The sequence below is a fragment of the Myxocyprinus asiaticus genome, chromosome 12 (assembly GCF_019703515.2).
Source record: "Myxocyprinus asiaticus isolate MX2 ecotype Aquarium Trade chromosome 12, UBuf_Myxa_2, whole genome shotgun sequence".
Lineage (NCBI taxonomy): Eukaryota > Metazoa > Chordata > Actinopteri > Cypriniformes > Catostomidae > Myxocyprinus > Myxocyprinus asiaticus.
The window spans coordinates 14502190-14520422 of record NC_059355.1 but is presented as its reverse complement, the minus strand read 5'-3'; the positions used below and the strand labels follow the sequence as shown (position 1 = coordinate 14520422).

At 37.9% G+C, this 18233-nt stretch overlaps 1 protein-coding gene across 4 annotated transcripts in view; it reads left to right on the top strand.

The window, feature by feature from the left end:
* The window catches only part of LOC127449054 (disks large-associated protein 4-like), a 237406-nt gene that overhangs the window by 199532 nt on the left and 19641 nt on the right, over window positions 1-18233 (top strand). For all 4 annotated transcript variants that reach the window (XM_051712159.1, XM_051712157.1, XM_051712158.1 and 1 more), the window contains one exon: window positions 744-987. In XM_051712159.1, coding sequence (XP_051568119.1) covers window positions 744-987 — 244 coding nt within the window. The remainder of the gene's footprint in view (window positions 1-743; window positions 988-18233) is intronic.

Genomic DNA, 18233 nt, shown 5'->3' with positions numbered 1-18233 from the left:
CCTAATGGAATGAGAAGAATAGAATGATAACCGTTTACAGAATTGGCTTTGTCTATGCATATTGGAAAGTTATTTTTTCCTTGAAATGAACCATACTTGAGAAGATATTAAACAGTATATACAGTATGTACAGTATATGTATTGATGATTTGATAAATAGACAATTTTGTAATCCAGCATTTCATTAAATGGGCTATATAACTTTATCTTGAGGCATATTGTTTTAATAAAAAGGCTCTTAAAGATACACTAAGTAATTTCTTTACTCATTGAAAGGTTTTACAAAAAGAAATTACTCTTAAAAAGTGTTACAAATTTCTTACTGCATTGAAAAAAAGTTTCCTTGTCTTATTTTACTCTAGCAAAAATTTGCTTTGGTACATGCTTAAAAGAATTTCCCGGTGGGTTAAGAAAATTCACTTAATTTGATATATATTTTCTCTGGGAAAAAAAAAAGTCTTCATATCTTTTTGCCATTTTGCCTAATGTTTATCTTGTTAATGTTTAGATATTTTTACTTTAAAACAACACAGAAATACTGATTAAGAAAATGATTTTGCCGTGTTCTTGATGTCTTCTTTTTGAAGTCTGTTCATTTTGACTAAGCATGCTCAGTTTACACTTCAATTAGCATGCTTCATGCTTCATGCAGTTTCAGTTTAATATAACCAATTACTTCTTGCCATCCATCACTGTATTTTTCACCCTATGGCAACCCACATCACCTGTTGCTGTCTCCACAGGTGCGAGACATGGAGGTGAGCCAGCATTATGCAGACGAGTCATTTTTTGAAGACATGCGTCCTCACTCACGGTCCAACGAGCCTCCTGATATGTCCATGCCCACATGCTTCCGATCTCGTAGCCATAGTTACCTACGTGCCATCCAGGCAGGTTGTTCCCAAGATGATGACACAGCATCAATGGATTCTGATTCACCACCACCCACAACTACAACAACTGTACGCACCTACAGTAACAGCACAGGTGAGTATAGCAGAGAAATATTTGACCAGCAACTACTTATCAAATCCTTAAAAATAAAAAAGGGATATACTGTGTACATCCATCCATATACTGAATATTATGACATGTTCAAACAAGCATAAAAAGTACAAATAAATAAATAAAGAATAGGGATGTCAATTAATCCAAAATATGATGTGATATGCTGATTAATTAACCAAATTAATAGCAATTAATTGCTTGCATGTATATGTGCTGAGAAAATCCCCCAGATGAAGAAAATTCTAAGAAATTACATTATAGTGGCAGACGAGCAAAGCCTTTAATAGACAAAAACTGGCTTTATAAGTCAATATGTTTTATGTGCATACTTTCTTTAAAGGTGAGGTGGCATGATTAAATGTATTATATTTTAATTAATTATTTTCTTTTAATATTATTAATTTGGGACACTAGATGGTGTTGCTCAGTGGAGTCTGCTGTTGATATCGAACATGTTGGGGAGTTTTTGTTTTTTACATTTACTTTCCCCAGCTTAACATAAAAATAACTCATGAATTATGCTGTTGATCTATTTCAGGAAATGCACAAACATACGGAACCATATGTGTGTGTGTGTGTGTGTGTGTATATATATATATATATATATATATATATATATATATATATATATATATATATAATTTTTGTTGCTTTATCTTTGCTGTTGAGGAAGTTTATTCTTTATTATGATCAAAGGTAGAAGCACTGGCATTGATATTATCACAAGAACACTTCTGATTCTTCTTAAATCCTTTACATCAGGGGACTTCAACCATTTTCAGGCCAAGGACCACATGGTATGTAGAGAAACAGAACAGGGACCCCGTTGCATATTGTCTGAAAATTGATTGTTGCATTTTATGCCAATAAAAACATGTATGGTACCATATTATTGTATGTACATATTTTATTATGTTTACATTGCAAAGCCATTAAAATAATCATTAAATTACTGTGTATGATACCATATTATTGTACAGGTATGTACATATTTAATGATGTTTACATTGCAAAGCCATTCAAATAATCATTAAATGAAGTAGCAGAGGTCTACAGGAAAATTCAAGTAGGGAGCGGCGGTACTGTCTCTCGCTCGCGTGTGAGTGATTATTACGAGTGCCGGTGGTGGTGATTGAACTTCATGCCTTTGGACTCGTGTGTTAGTTTTCAGGAGTGTAGGCTATCTGTGTGTCTGTGTGTCTTTGTGTGTGTAATGTGTAGAGGTGGAAAGTAATCAGTTCGGTATTGTACTCCCACGTTAAATTCTGTAACCTTTTGCCCCTCTTGTTCAAAATAAACTTTCCTAACGGGTAACACTCTCACTCACGGTGCTGTACTGTACTTTCCTGCCCTGTCTCACCCGCTAGAGGCCAAAATGCACAAGGGATGGATGTTATATAAAGAAGATATGAGAAATCACAAAACATAATGTAAACAAATGCTACAGTTTACTTAATAATAATATCTCAATGTGTTAAATAACCATGTTAATTAAGACTTTATTATGACAACTGTAATACAATAATATATATACAGAACAGCCAATTTTAGTGTTTGAATCAATCATATTTCTCACCAAACACTGTGTGAAATGTTTATTTTTGCCTTATTTTATTCAGTTGGCATGTAGGAGTTGATAACAGTTTGCTTAATAATCTCATTCCATATCTGGTTAATTGCTGCAATATCATAGAGGATAAATTTCCTCCTCTATGATATTGCATTATATTAGTTTTGTACAGAATGTTAACTTAATAGCCAAAATACATGGACATACCTAAATGAAAATAAACCTGAAATAGGAATGTGTTTCAGTTACAATGGACATTATGTAGTTTAGAAATGATCTAGGGACATTTAGAATGTTTCAAATGGCTATTTCTTTTTAAATAAATGTTGTATTCTTAAAATGTTCTGTTTTTCCAAGAATCCTCTTGCAGCAATGCAGGTCTTTGGCATTTAGAAACTGCAAGTTTAGGACCTGTGAGGAGTCTGTTCCTCAAACTAGAGACTGTTATTAACTTGTCTTTTTTTGGGCATCTGAGCTGTCCACATCCCTCTCTATCCTGGTTAGGGATTATTATTTCAAAACAGTAATGAATGGAATAGCCTTCATCTTTCTAAAACAATAGACTTTAGGAGAAGATAGAATTTCAGGAGAAATGTGTTTCTTTTTGCCTATTTTTAAAACCAACATTTGACTTGCAAATGTAAAGCAACTTGTAAGAACTCAATACCAAAATGGGGAAAAAACCCACTGTATTGTGATTTCCGCATGGTAGCGCAATCATTTTAAATTGTTCTAATAATAAGAAAAGTTTCTTGAGTACCAAATTAGCACTTTAGAATGATTTTGTAAGGAATATGTGACCCAGTATATGTTTGCCATCACGGGTAAAGAAAATATTTAATAAATATCACTTAAAACATTTATTTCAAACCGTAATAATAATAGGCGATTAATGCTTTTGACAGTATTTCTGATCAATTTAATGCATCCTTGGTGAATGGAAGCATGAGTTTCTTTCAAGAACAAAAATGTCTTTGTGTTCTAAAAATGGAAGCATATATACTATATATAATATAATTTTTGTAACTTTTAACGTAATTACTTGAGTAGTTTTTCTGCAAACTACTTATTTACTCTTATTTGAGTCATAATATTTCTTAGTACTTCTACTTGTACTCAAGTGAATTATTTCTTTAGTAGCAGTACTTTTACTTAAGTAAAAAAAAAAAAAAATTCAGTACTCTTTTCACCACTGGTAATGTGTATATGCTGCTTTCATAATGTATGTAAGTCTGTGCTGTGGTAAATGTCAGGATGTGTAAATTATCCTGTATCTGATACCTCTCATGCCTTTGTCCGATTAGTAGTGAGATAAAGATAATTGAAATATTCCTTTGCAAAATATTCCTCAAATATAAAAAAATGTTTTTATTTATTTATTTATTTACATTTATTTTATTGTACTTTATTTAGCTGCAAATTGTTTGACAAAAGAGCACAGTTAGTTGTCATGAGAGAGGGAGATTGAGCCCCGCCCCTCTCCACTTCATTCAGTACTACCATCAGAAGGGGCGGAGACTGGTACCCAACGTGTATTTTGCGTCACATAAGTAAAAGGAGGGACATACCGTGCTGTTATCCAATTGTCACCTCGCACAATAATGACTGACAGCTCACATGTCCAGCGCTGATCTCCGACGCGTTGTTTCTTTAACAATCCTCCGCTCCGCGTCACGAAGGCGTTTCCACGCTGTTCTTTCTTTCCCTGACCGCGACGTGGACGCTTCGTTGATGATGGTGTATTAATACCAATCTCTTTATATGAGTAAAACAGTGACGGTTAGAGCTTGCCTTACACCGACTGAGCAGGTGAGAAGCAGAGACTTCTATTCATTTGATTCGGAAATCGAGATTAATGCGGATATATCATAAATTCAGGGATATGTGTATGTATGTGATTTCATTTTGCTTATTTGTTCTACAATTGTGTAACTTTTTTTTTTTTTTTTTGAAGATATCAGATTAGTTTGTTTAAGATGTTTTCTGCCCCAATGTATCGGTTCATAATTCTGATAATTGTTTACGAAATTATAGAAACCATAATTGTTTAGGTTTAATCACATTAATCAATGTTTTGTTGTCGCGATCGCATTTATCATTATTTCTGAGGATATTTTGTGATAATATACTGGATGATAATTATTGTGTCTGTTCGTTTTAAGTGATGGTTTTTATTCTGATTAGATAAAAATATGTTTAAACAATTTGCTTGAAGTAAAGTTTATCTATGGCTCCCACACTTCTACTCACACACATATAAACCCATTAAATACACCCGAAAACATAAACATACTGTACACAAAGTAATATAAGCACACATACGCACTGATTATGTTTATATATATATATATATAAGCATATCACAATGACTATACAGACTAACCCAAAACCTACTGCAAAAATAATTTACTGTATTTATGATTCATTTTTACCTTTAAGGACATCTCCAAAGGGAGGTTTTGTCAGACTTGGCTCTAGTTAAGCAAACACACACACACTGAATCATACACTCCCATTCACATACTGTATGTACAAACAAATATAACGACACGCCAAAACATTGTTCATGCGCTTCAGTCAGAGGTTAAGTATCATCTTTAATGGAAGCAGATTATAACAATCGAGTATTTGAACTTGATGACCCTGTCAAACTAGAATAGTTTAGTCTCATGTGTGTGAATTCATCATTACAAAGGTTTAAAATTATATTTGCATTTAATTACTGTGCATTGCCCTTAAACCGGTTCATTGTCTTTGTGACCGCTTGACAAACTGTTATCAAGTAGTTCTGATTACAGGCTTAGAGGTTTGGAGAAAATCATAGATTCTGTCTGATGGAGCGGCTTACTGTCCGATGGCTTCAGTGGAGAGATATTGCCTCGATTTTTTTCTAATTGTATAGCCGCATTATTTTAACTGGTCTCTTGATGTAAGGCAATTGTGTCATGTTTTGTGAGTTTATTAAGCTTCTGGAAATGCTGTATAAACAGACAAAAGCCATTGAAATTGAGTTATGTCAGTATAATGGCTTGAATAAATAGTAAGTCACTCCCAGGTTGTTTGTGTTGGAACGTAAGCAACAGTGAATGTAGATCACAGTGACTCGCTGGTTTAAAGCATTATCCACCTGCACCATTCATGCCAATCTATGGTCATCAACTTAAAGAGATAGTTCACCCAAAAATTTAAATTCTCTCAACATTTACTCACCCTCATACCATCCCAGATGTGTATTTTTCTTTCTTCAGCAGAATACAAACAAAGATTTTTTGAAAAATGTCTGAGCTCTGTAGGTCTATACAATTCAAGTGAATGGTGATCAGACCTTTGTAGCTCCAAAATCCCATAAAGGAAACATAAATGTAAAGCATAAGACTCCAAAATTTGAACAATACAGGGCCAGAACAGCATAGGGGCATTTTTTGGGTAAATTATTCATGTTTTGAACAACATGTTCCATTTCTTGAAATCAGTAGATAAGAATGTATAATTCACATGGGTCTCATTACCATCAGCTTCCATCTCTGTTCCAGGACTCACTTTATCCTGCTCTTATGGTGGTCTTAGTTCTTCATGGGTCTGATCAATTATTTAACCGTTTGTCCATTTAAGTATAATGCTCTTATGCCTGTGAGCCTTTATACTGCAGTATTAATGTAGTATTTGCTAAATGGCTTCTGTAGATATTAGGGGTGTAACGGTTCTCAGTAAAAAAACGAACTGTACGGTTCGCCACCCATGGTTTGGTAAGCATTGGCACCACGGTTCACCTCAAGTTTATCGACGCATCTGGAGCACAAGGTTTTGCGAAGAAAATAATGCGTCAAAGAGACACGCACAGTTACAACGTAAGTTATGAATGTAACTATGGATCTGTGAGACCGAAGGATGACCATCACTACGGTCTAAATAGAATGATAACCTTCGTTCTGCCTTTCCTCGAGACCTTATGTAAACAAAGTCACACACATGACCCCAGAGGCGGAACTTCCCGCACTATAAAAGCGGTTTGAACTTCCAGCTCGTCCTCTTACCTTGAAAGCCCCAGTGTTCTGAGCGACAAGGATAGTGACGGTCATCCTTTAGTCTCACAGATCCATAGTTACATTTATAACTTACGTTCTGTTTCAACCTCACTCTGACCGTCACTACGGTCTAAATAGGATGACTCATATCAAAAGGGTCGCAAGGAACCGAAATATCTACATGATCAGAACCTCACTGGGCAACAGACATCAGAACTGCATTGCTCACAGGTGTTGCACAGGTCACATCAACTCTGTACAATTTTGTAAATGTACACGGTGTGGACCATGATGCTGCAGCACAAATATCTCCCACAGGAACTCCTTTCAGTGCAGCCCATGAAGTGGCTACACTTCTGGTTGAGTGGGCTCGTATTCCTGTAGGAATTGGAAACCCTTATCCTGCATATGCATGGGAGATGACATCAATCAACCAATGTGACAAACGCTGCTTAGAGAGCGGTAACCCTAATCTGGCTTTTCCGTAGCAGACCAAAAGCTGAGAACGAGACTTCCTTAAAGGCTGAGTATGAGTTACATAGGTACGTAATGCCCTATCTGGACATAGAGTGAGTAATCCCTCCTGCTCTGCCTGTGAGGAGGAAGAGGGTTGAAATCGAACCACCTCAAGTACTTGATTTATAAACTGGGGATTAAGCACTTTCGACAAAAAAAAAATTAAAAAAAATAAACCAGAGCCATCTGCTTTCCATCTTAAACAATCCTCACTAACAGAGAGAGCGTGCAGTTCTCCTACTCGTCTGGCAGAACAGAGAGCCAATAGAAAAGCCGTCTTGAGTGATAAAGCTTTCAAATCTGCTTCAGAAATCGGCTCATAGGGAGATTTAGTGAGAGAGTTCAAAACGAGAGGTAAGACCCAACTTGGTGCCCGCAAAGCGCAGCTTGGACACAAGCGACGAGTTCCCTTCAGGAACTGACACACTAAGGGATGTCGACCCAATGACAGCGCCAAATTCACCCCCTCATGAAATGCTGAGATAGCCGAGGCATAAACTTTGATTGTACTAGCTGCTTTGCCCTGATCCAATTGAGACTGCAGGAAGCGAAGAACAAGTGGCACAGGACAGACTACTGAGTCAACATTTATGGCCAAAAACCAGTCTGAAAAGATTCTCCACCTTAGTGAGTAATTAGCTCGAGTAGATGGAGCTCTAGCATTGCTCAGTGTCTCACGGACCGTCTCGTCTAACTTCTGAGAGACGCACTCTGCAGAGGCCAAACCCATAATCGCAGGGCAGTTGGGTTTGGATGCCAAATCTGTCCCTCTGATTGTGACAGAAGATCTGCTCATGAAGGTAGTTGCCACGGGTAAACCTGTATTAGCTGAATCAGGTCTGGAAACCATGGTCTTCCTGGGCAGTGTGGTGCTACCAGCAGAACTGTGTAATGACCCTCCCTGACCCTCCTGAGTACTTGAGGAATCAGAGGAAAAGGGGGAAAGCATACAACAACTCTGTCGGCCATTCTTGTGATAGAGCATCTAGGCCTAAGCTGCCCCTCAGTACCATGAGGGAGTACCACTCCTGGCAATGAGTTGTTTCTCTGGATGCAAAGAGATCGACCTGTGCTACCCCATATCGGGCCCAAATTTGAGCCACTACATCTGGGTGTAACCGCCACTCTCCTGGAAGAGACCCTGTCCTGGACAAAACGTCGGCCGCTCTCCAGTATTGTGTTCTTGACAGTAGTCATTCTGACCTTTGACGGGTGGGGGGGGTTGTCGCTGCCGAAACTGCAGCCGATACCCGTGAGTTATCGACACGGATAAAACCCATGGGTCCGACACAACTTCCTTCCAACTGGCCCGAGAAAGTTGGGAGGAACAATCGACGGCCTGCCTCTGACCCCTATGCAGGACCGCCGCTACGGCCTGCACCCCTGCCTGAGTTCCTCTGTTGACCTACCCCTCGGGACTGAGGTCTCCTCTGTTAATGTGTGGTGGGATTCTGACTGTGGGTACAAAAACTCTGCTCCTGAACACCAGCAGGACCACCACTCGCATGCCTAGACCAAGCAGAATGCTGCGGCTTTTGAGGTACTCTAGACCTTTGTCTGAAGGCCTAGGTTGGTTTAAGACAAACCCGTTGGACTGTTTCTCTCAATGTAATGGAGCACTATCCAGCACATCCTGAGAATCTGGATGAAAGACTTGAACAGGCATTACTGGCAAATTCATCAGTTCATTCCTTATGGCATCTGGCAAAGGAGTCTGTACCAGCCATATTTGCTGCAACATAAGACAGCTGATGACATACTCTCCCCTACATCACGTGTCAGTTGTGTGAGAGCCACCAAAGCTGAATCAATAAGAGTTTTGTAATCCTGATCCTCTACACCCATTGTTTTCCGCAAGGCTGCCAGGAGGATAGCCAAAGCATTTCCCATATGAGCTGCACGTGCAGAAGTATTAAAAAAGCGTGAGATCATGCGGTCAGTTTTAGCACACTCCTTACCAGGATAGGGAGGATTAGCAGATACACGGGCTGGCCCTAGGGCTGGCCATGATGCTATTGACTTCTCTACCAGTGGCATATCCCCAAGACCAGTTTCTACTGGGTAATGGGCATTAGCTAATCATCTACAGCCTGCATTAAATTGGGGCTTTTGAGATGGTTTCTTCCATGCTGTTCTCAGCATGGAAGTGTAATCATCTGCCACCGGAATGGAAGGTGGGGAATTAGTCTGAGATATGCCCTCCCAGACACCTCCCATAGGAACTGGTTCAGACACGAGTGGTTGTAAACCAAAAATCTTGGCTGCGTTAAATACTCTGAGTATTTGCATAAAATTCTTCCATCTTTGTCGATTCCTCATCCACCTCCGCATTATCTGAATGGGAATCTCCCCGATGGCTCTACCTTTCTGATTGCAGAGAGTGAGGAGCAAAAATAGACAACACATCAACCTCATCTGTCATCTTCTACAAGATGGCGCTGAGTCATCAGCGGAGGAGCACATTCCTGGCTGGGGGGAAGAGATGAGGAGGAATGGTGAGCCTCAAATCTGTCCATCCTCTGTGATAAGTTCTGCAGAGCAGTCAGAATCTGAATTCGCGCATCTGCATTGCCCCCCGCACACTCTCACGGTTTGACCTGTGAGTGGATTCATGATGATGATCATGCGAGTGCTTGCGAGATCGCTTATCACCAGTCCTGTCTAGAGATCTCTCTCTCTTCCTACCATGCTCGGGCACAGAGCTGTAAACCCTGGTAGCACGGCGTAGTCGCTCCTCCCTAGGCAGGTCACAAGCTGCACTGCAGGGATTATCCACATCCTCCTTTAAGTGAGCAATCCCCAGGCATAAGGGGCATTCTCGATGTCCATCACGGGGATCCATTGCTGATTGGCAAAACCAGCAACATGGAGAAGCCATGATGTCCCCCGCAAACAAGCCCACCGACTGCGAACAGCCATAAAGGGTGAATTAAATCAAATAAACAAACAAATTGGCCTGTATCAGTAAGCGAACGTACCTAGCAGGCCTACATCAAACCCTACTAACTGCAAACAGTACTAAAGAGTAAAATTAAGCCCACCCCGGGACAATGGACCACACCAGTACGCAAATGTACTTAGCAGTCCTGTACCAAACCCAAGCAACTGCGAAAAGTGATATAGGGCACAACAGGGCTATAATACTTACCAAACTTTGCAATGAAGTAAATCACTGTATTTTTGCTGGTGGATACTCTGAAAGAAAACAGAAATTACCACCAACAGTGAATAGCTAGTATACTATAACTTATGGTAATACAGCAAAAATTGCAATGGTAGCTTATATAGATATGCACACACAATAATATATATAATATACAATAAACCACTCCAATTCACAGGGACACAAGGCACCTGCACCACCTGGGTGATGAATTGTTTAGTGGATACATAACTTTAAATAGGTAACTTAAGGAAACAATACCATGGTAGCTTCAACTACCATGTAGCAATATATGCAATAAAACCACCACAATTCACAGGGACACAAGGCACCTGCACCGCCTGGGTGATGAATTTAGTGGTAAACAAACAATATTAAATTGGTTTCCTACCTGTACCTGGTCTCTTAGGCGAGAAAGGTAAAGAGGACGAGCCGGAAGTTCAACCCACTTTTATATTGCAGGAAGTTCCGCCGCCGTGGTCATGGACATGACTTTGTTTACATTAGGTCTTGAGGAAAGGCGGAACGAAGGTTATCATTCTATTTAGACCGTAGTGACAGTCAGAGTGAGGTCGAAACAGATCCTCCGATAATGCACCTGAATTGATCTGTAGATGGATTCGCTCTGCCTGTGTTTCACGTGGGTCAGCTTGATGATATCACTATTCTGCAAGCGTTGTGTGTAGTTGAAAATGACAAGTAACAAGAAACATATTCTTTTTGCAGGCAATTACAACAGCGATGGTCCAAAAAAAAATTTACAAAACAGGCACTGTTTGCAGACATCGCTCAACGCGAGTGCTGTATTGTGGTAATTACGCCGAAATCACCGGGGTATGCACCGCGGCACACTCCCTTTCGTTTTTAAGCAGGCATAAAACAGTAACTAAAGCGATTGGGGTGTTCATTGGCAACGTTGTGTTTCCCTACTCCGCTGACAAAGATGTGCAATTTCCACGTATGATTAAAACACTCGAGCTGCGTCACAACATCCCTTGTATCCATTTTAATAGCAAATTTCCATTTATAGTGATGTACAGCTTCCGAATACATGTGCAGTAGAGATTGAAATGCATTTTATGTCGATGCATGTAACGTAATAGTGCAGGTATTAAGTTAAAATGCTGATTTAGTAATTAGAGAGAAGTTTTTTTCAGGTAAAGACCCTAACGAAAATTAGCCATGGTTTTACTATAGTAATATTGTAGTAACCATGACTGCTGTCACCATGGTTTTCCTTGCAGAAATCATGGTTTTGATACAATTAACCATGGTTTTACAACAGTAATACTGTAGTTTCCATATAGTAACCATGATTATACTTTATATTGTAAACATGGCAGTAACCATGTTGATTTTGTGGTTACTATGTTTTTGCTACAAATACCATAGTTAAACTATGATTACTGTAAAACAATGATTTTTATAAAGGGCAAATCTGTTGAAGTGTTTGTTACCAAATAGAGTATTCTTACTTTGGATTTGGCTGTAATACTTTTTTTTCTGAACATGGTAAATACAGAACTGTATCGAGACTGTGACCCTAAAACAGTGATACAAACCGTACCATGAGAAATGTGAACCATTACAACCCTAGTAGATATAGGATGTCTGTAGATGCATTTTAGGTGGTAAACTTTGTGTGGAAGTTGGCTTTTGTATTATTATTATTTTGTATTCAGCCCTTGTATTATTCAACCACTTGTCATATAGAGAAACTTTACACAGTGCAAAAAATTCCCAATGGATGAAATAAGAAAGTTTCTAGTTGGATATTCAAAGACTTTTATTCACTTTCACACAAAGCACATTTAAAACAGCAGATTATCAGTTCATAAACTTGCACTTTTCGCCCTGCTCCTCACAATGCTATCTTATGACATCTAAACACTTTTACTATAACGCATGACTCATTTTAACGTTTGCATTACATAACCAGCTACATTTACTTGACTTGTTCGAGTGCCATCAAATTGCGCAGTAGCTCGACTGATAGATCGTTGCACTTGTGATGTAAAGGATCAGGTTACAAGTCCTGAAAAGCACACAAGTCCACACGTGAGCCGCAAGTGTCATAGACGTAAAATTATGTGGTTGTGTTTTTCATCCCACATTTGCTTTTTCTGACACTTTCGGCTAGGTTTAGGGTAGTGAAGTCTGTTTTGTTCATTTCAGGGTACATTTAACTTGCTTTTAGTACCACACAGTGGACATTTCACCTCGGAACTGCTGCGATACTCCTATTGAACAATGTAATATGATTTTCAAAACTGTCACCACAGTCACGTAATTTTCATGAAATCAGGCAGATGGAAATGGAGGCTCTCACTGACTGCATGAGTCAAGTTTCAGAAAGATCAGAATAAGTTGAGCAATAACAAGCTCTCTGTTGGTTTGCCCTTGTGTTTATGCGAGCGCTGTTGCTAGCTCTTTTCTTTAGGGTTTTGCAGCATGTAAACATCAACAGCATTTAAAAGAAGTTGATGCAGCAGCAACCTCCAGTGACTGATGCTGTTTCCCAAATGTGTCATATTCAAGCTACACTGCAAAACAGCAGGAACATTTTATGCAACAATAAACCATATTTACACTGATTTACTACATAAAGGCTTCACTGTAAAAAATCAAGTTGTCACAATTAAACATTACTTGAAATGTCAAGTTTTGGGCTCACAAGTCAAATATCTAAGTTCCTTAAACTTATTTATCTTGAAAATCTATAGACTTAAGATAGACTTAAATTATGTTTCCTTGGTCAAAGGGAACTTATGGGGGCATTTAAATAGTTATTAAGAATTATTAGAGGTTTTAGCTCTTTTGTAGTATTATGTTGCTTTGTTGCAAACAGTTGTTTTGTGTGATGTCACCATTAGGGTGATCTGTGTCCTCTTTGGTAAAGTTGGACCCTGTTCACACTATCTCACTTTTTGTGCATGTGGAACTGAAGTACAGGTTTATATGCATTTTTGTGGAAAAATAAGTTTATTTAATGATTGACCTAGAATAGTTTATAATATTTATTTGAGCTGTGTTATTGACTAGTTGCATAAGAATCCATGTTTGATTACAGGTTTACAGAGTGTGGGTATAACCACTTCCGGTTTTGCTGGGCGCCGGTACAGAGGCCGCAAAAAATGGCATTTTATGTGAGGTGTTTACAGAAAATAGATTGAAAATGTATTATAGCTTAACGATGAAGACACATGAGGCCAATTTCATAAACAGTGTGTTTATTTAAGGCTATTGTCGGCCATAGCCACGCCATACACTCTGTAATTGTTTAGGGAATCACACTTAAAACGGTGAACCCCTTCTGCACACACACTCCACACTCTCCTTTCTCTCTCTTTACTTGTAAACACACTCATGCTGGTCTCAACCCAGTCTCTAGCAAGTCTCCTTTGGAAGTTTCTTCTCAAAGCGACAATAAAGCCCCACTTACACCACGATCACACCGTGTGTTCTCACTCAGTTTCAATTAGCACAATGAGTCCCCCGTGCACACATACATACATGAAAAATTCAGGAACAGCTATCAATGCAAGACATTACAACCCAGTAAAATGCATAACAAAAATTCCTCTTATCAGTTAGAATAAGACCATAAACAACAAGTTAACACATTATGTATGCAGATATATCAATAAATATGAAGGTAAGAAACGATAATAAACATCAGAAACAACAGTAGCTCATCTAAGTTTCTGTGAACATGAATAAATAATGCTAGGCTTGGATACAGATTCAGTAAGATACACAATTTAAAGTTGAATATACAACTGCTGGGTAATAAGGTCATATGAATCCTCTGTTGAACAACAACCAACACATTTATAAAGTTGCAATTTTTGTTTGCATCTTACGTCTGATTACACATGCAACTTTTTGGTAATGCTTTACAATAAGGTTCAATTAATTGGTTAATGCATTTGGTATATTGAACTTACAATGACTATTTTAGAGCATTAATCTTGTTTAATGTTTCATTTAAATATACTATTGTTCATTGTTAATCACCATTCATTCATATGCCCCATGTTAATATATAGATAGAAATGAACATAAATCAAGGTTAATAAATACTGTAAAAGTATTGTTAGTTTTTACAATTTTAACTATTTACTTCATACTGTTTTTCAGCTCTTCACTGCTGGTTGAGGCACATAACAATGTAAAGTAAATGTTATCTCCTGTCGCTGATAAACCACTCTCCTTTCTCTCGCTTTACTTGTAAACACACTCATGCTGGTCTCAACCCAGTCTCTAGCGAGTCTCCTTTGGAAGTTTCTTCTCAAAGCGACAATAAAGCCCCACTTACACCACGATCACACTGTGTGTACTCACTCAGTTTCAATGAGCACTCATAGGACCGGATGTAAACATGCACACACTCGTGTGGTGAAAGCTCACAGGTGCCATCTTGTGCAACTAGCCAATTGTATAATCTAAATTTTAAGTCAGTTCAACAAAAATGTTAAGTAGAAACAACAATTAAATAGCAAACCTAAGTTAAGTCTACTTGCTTCTAGAAACCGTAATTTAAATAGTTAAGTTTATTCTATATGAACACCAATTTCAATTAACTTAATTACACAAGTTTTGGAGATGCCATTACTCAATTCAATTGAGGGAACAAGTTTACTCAGTCAATTGAGTAATGCCAACTTATTAAGGTTTTCAGTATTCTAGACCAAGTGTTTTTAGTAGACTAGATTTTAGGATCTTCTCCTGAAGTGTTGAACACACACGTAGATGACATGTCACGTTTAATTGTGAGTAAAAGAAAGACTTCATGTACATTATTGCCTATAATTAAGCTTTTAATTAGTTATACAACCTTCCATCACACCCAGAATTAATGAATGAATGCTGCAACCAACAAACCATGAGCTGGTAGACAGGACACACCCAAAACCAAAGTTGATGTTCACTTTCATTTTCTATGAAAGATTCTACTGGTCATTCCTGATGGGTTTTTGAGGTACACAATTTAGTGGCATTTATGCTCTAAACAAGAACTAAAAAAAAAAGAAAATAATTTTTGCTAATGGGGTAAGAAAAATTGTTACTACAGTCGGTGAGGAGAATGGTCTTGTAATTGATGAACCTAGTCTCAGTCTGCTAACACACAACATCAATAACAGACAGAAGACAGGGAAGTCTTTTAATATGCTCAGGACAACAAGCTTCTGTTTTGTAGTGTGTGCTTGGCCTAAAATAATATATTGATTCGAATCAGGTCTCATTACATGAGGCATTCGAAGCACCATTGTAAAATATCTGTTACACACTCACATGACCGCACTTCAGTTCTATTACTTAATAAACTAAGTCAACATATCTAATTATATTAATTTGTGGAAGAATTGTTTATTTTGATTATTACTACACTGAAAACCATAATAAGTTGACTTTACTCAATTGATTGAGTAAACTTGTTCCCTCAATTGAATTGAGTAATTGTGTCTCCAAACGTTGTGAACTTAAATTACTGTAACTATTTAAGTTAAGGTAGCTAGATGCAAGTAGACTTAACTCAGATTTGCTATTTAAATGTTGTTGTTTCAACTTAATATTTTAATTGAATGGACTCAAATTTAGCTTATACAATAACACTGCTTAAATAATGAAGATTATAACTGCTTCTGGGTCGGTTATTAAATAAACTTATTTTTCAACAGAAATACATATATACCTGTACTTCAGTTGCACATGCACAAGGAGAACTGAGATAGTGTTAACGGGTCCAACTTGACCAAAGGGGACACAGAACACCCTAATCGCACACAACAACTAATTGTTTGCACACAAAAAAAAGCATAATACTACAAAAGAGCTTAAACCTCAATGAAGTTAATTACTATTTAAATGGCCAAATACAGTTGAAGTCAGAAGTTTACATACACCATAGCCAAATACATTTAAACTCAGTTTTTCACAATTCCTGACATTAAATTGTAGAAAATATTCCCTGTCTTAGGTCAGTTAGGATCACTACTTTATTTTAAGAGTGTGAAATGTCAGAATAATAGTAGAGAGAATGATTTATTTCAGCTTTTATTTCTTTCATCACATTCCCAGTGGGTCAGAAGTTTACATACAATTTGTTAGTGTTTGTTAGCATTGCCTTTATATTATTTAACTTGGTTCAAATGTTAAGAGTAGCCTTCTACAAGCTTCTCAAAATAAGTTGCTGGAATTTTGGCCCATTCCTCCAGACAGAACTGGTGTAACTGAGACAGATTTGTAGGCCTCCTTGCTCACATACACTTTTTCAGTTCTGTCCACAAATGTTCTATCAGATTGAGGTCAGGGCTTTGTGATGGCCACTCCAATACCTTGACTTTGTTGTCCTTAAGCCATTTTGCCACAACTTTGGAGGTGTGCTTGGGGTCATTGTCCATTTGAAAGACCCATTTGTGACCGAGATTTAATTCCTGGCTGATGTCTTGAGATGTTGCTTCAATATATCCACATAATTTTCCTTCCTCGTGATGCCATCTATTTTGTGAAGTGCACCAGTCCCTCCTGCAGCAAAGCACCCCCACAACATGATGCTGCCACACCCATGCTTCACAGTTGGTGTTCTTCGGCTTGAAAGCCTCACCCATTTTCCTCCAAACATAACGATGGTCATTATAGCCAAACAGTTCAATTTTTGTTTCATCAGACCAGAGGAAATTTCTCTAAAAAGTAAGATCTTTGTCCCCATGTGCACTTGCAAACTGTAGACTAGCTTTTTTATGGCAGTTTTGGAGCAGTGGCTTCTTCCTTGCTGAGCAGCCTTTCAGGTTATGTAGATATAGGACTCGTTTTACAATGGATATAGATACATGTCTACCTGTTTCCTTCAGCATCTTCACAAGGTCCTTTGCTGTTGTTCTGGGATTGATTTGCACTTTTCGCAGCAAACTATATTCATCTCTATGAGACAGAATGCATCTCCTTCCGGAGGGGTATGATGGCTGTGTGGTTCCATGGTGTTTATACTTAAGTACTATTGTTTGTAAAGATGAATGTGGTACCTTCAGGCATTTGGAAATTGCTCCCAAGGATGAACCAAACTTGTGGAGGTCCACAATTTGTTTTCTGAGGTCTTGGCTATTTCTTTTGATTTTCCCATGATGTCAAGCAAAGAGGCACTGAGTTTGAAGGTAGGCCTTAAAATACATCCACAGGTACACCTCCAATTCAGTACACCTCCTATCAGAAGCTAATTGTCTAAAGGCTTGACATCATTTTCTGTAATTTTCCAAGCTGCTTAAAGGCACAGTTAACTTATTGTATGTAAATGTCTGACCAACTGGAATTGTGATATAGTCAATTAAAAGTGAAACAATTTCAATTTCAAACAACTGTCTGTAAACAGTTGTTGGAAAAATTACTCGTGTCATGCACAAAGTAGATGTCCTAAACGACTTGCCAAAACTAAAGGTTGCTAATATTAAATCTATGGAGTGGTTAAAAAATTAGTTTTAATGATTTCAGCCTAAGCGTATGTAAACTTCTGACTTCAACTGTATGTTCCCCTTTGACCAAGAAAACATAATTAAATAATTCTAGTGCAAGGCATTGTGGGTATTCCCCATAGCCTCAATTTTGTACTCAGTCATTTGAGTTATTAAAATTTAAAGGTCTATGGATATTTAAGAAAAATAAGTTCAAGGTTATTTTAATTTATGAGCCCAAAACTTGACATCTCAAGTAATGTTCAATTAAGACAACTTGATTTTTCCAGTAATGACAACATTACAGTTTACAGTGTATTAATATGTAATTATTTACTGAACATTGCGATAAAATTGTATTTTATCGCATTTCTTCAATTGCAGTAAGCCACTGAAGGTCCCTCACTTTTAGGGTGGTTTTGATTTCTGGTTTGCATCACACCCGACAACACATTTTAACCACTGTAAATGTTCCTCTGGGTTAGCAGCCACCTATTAATGGT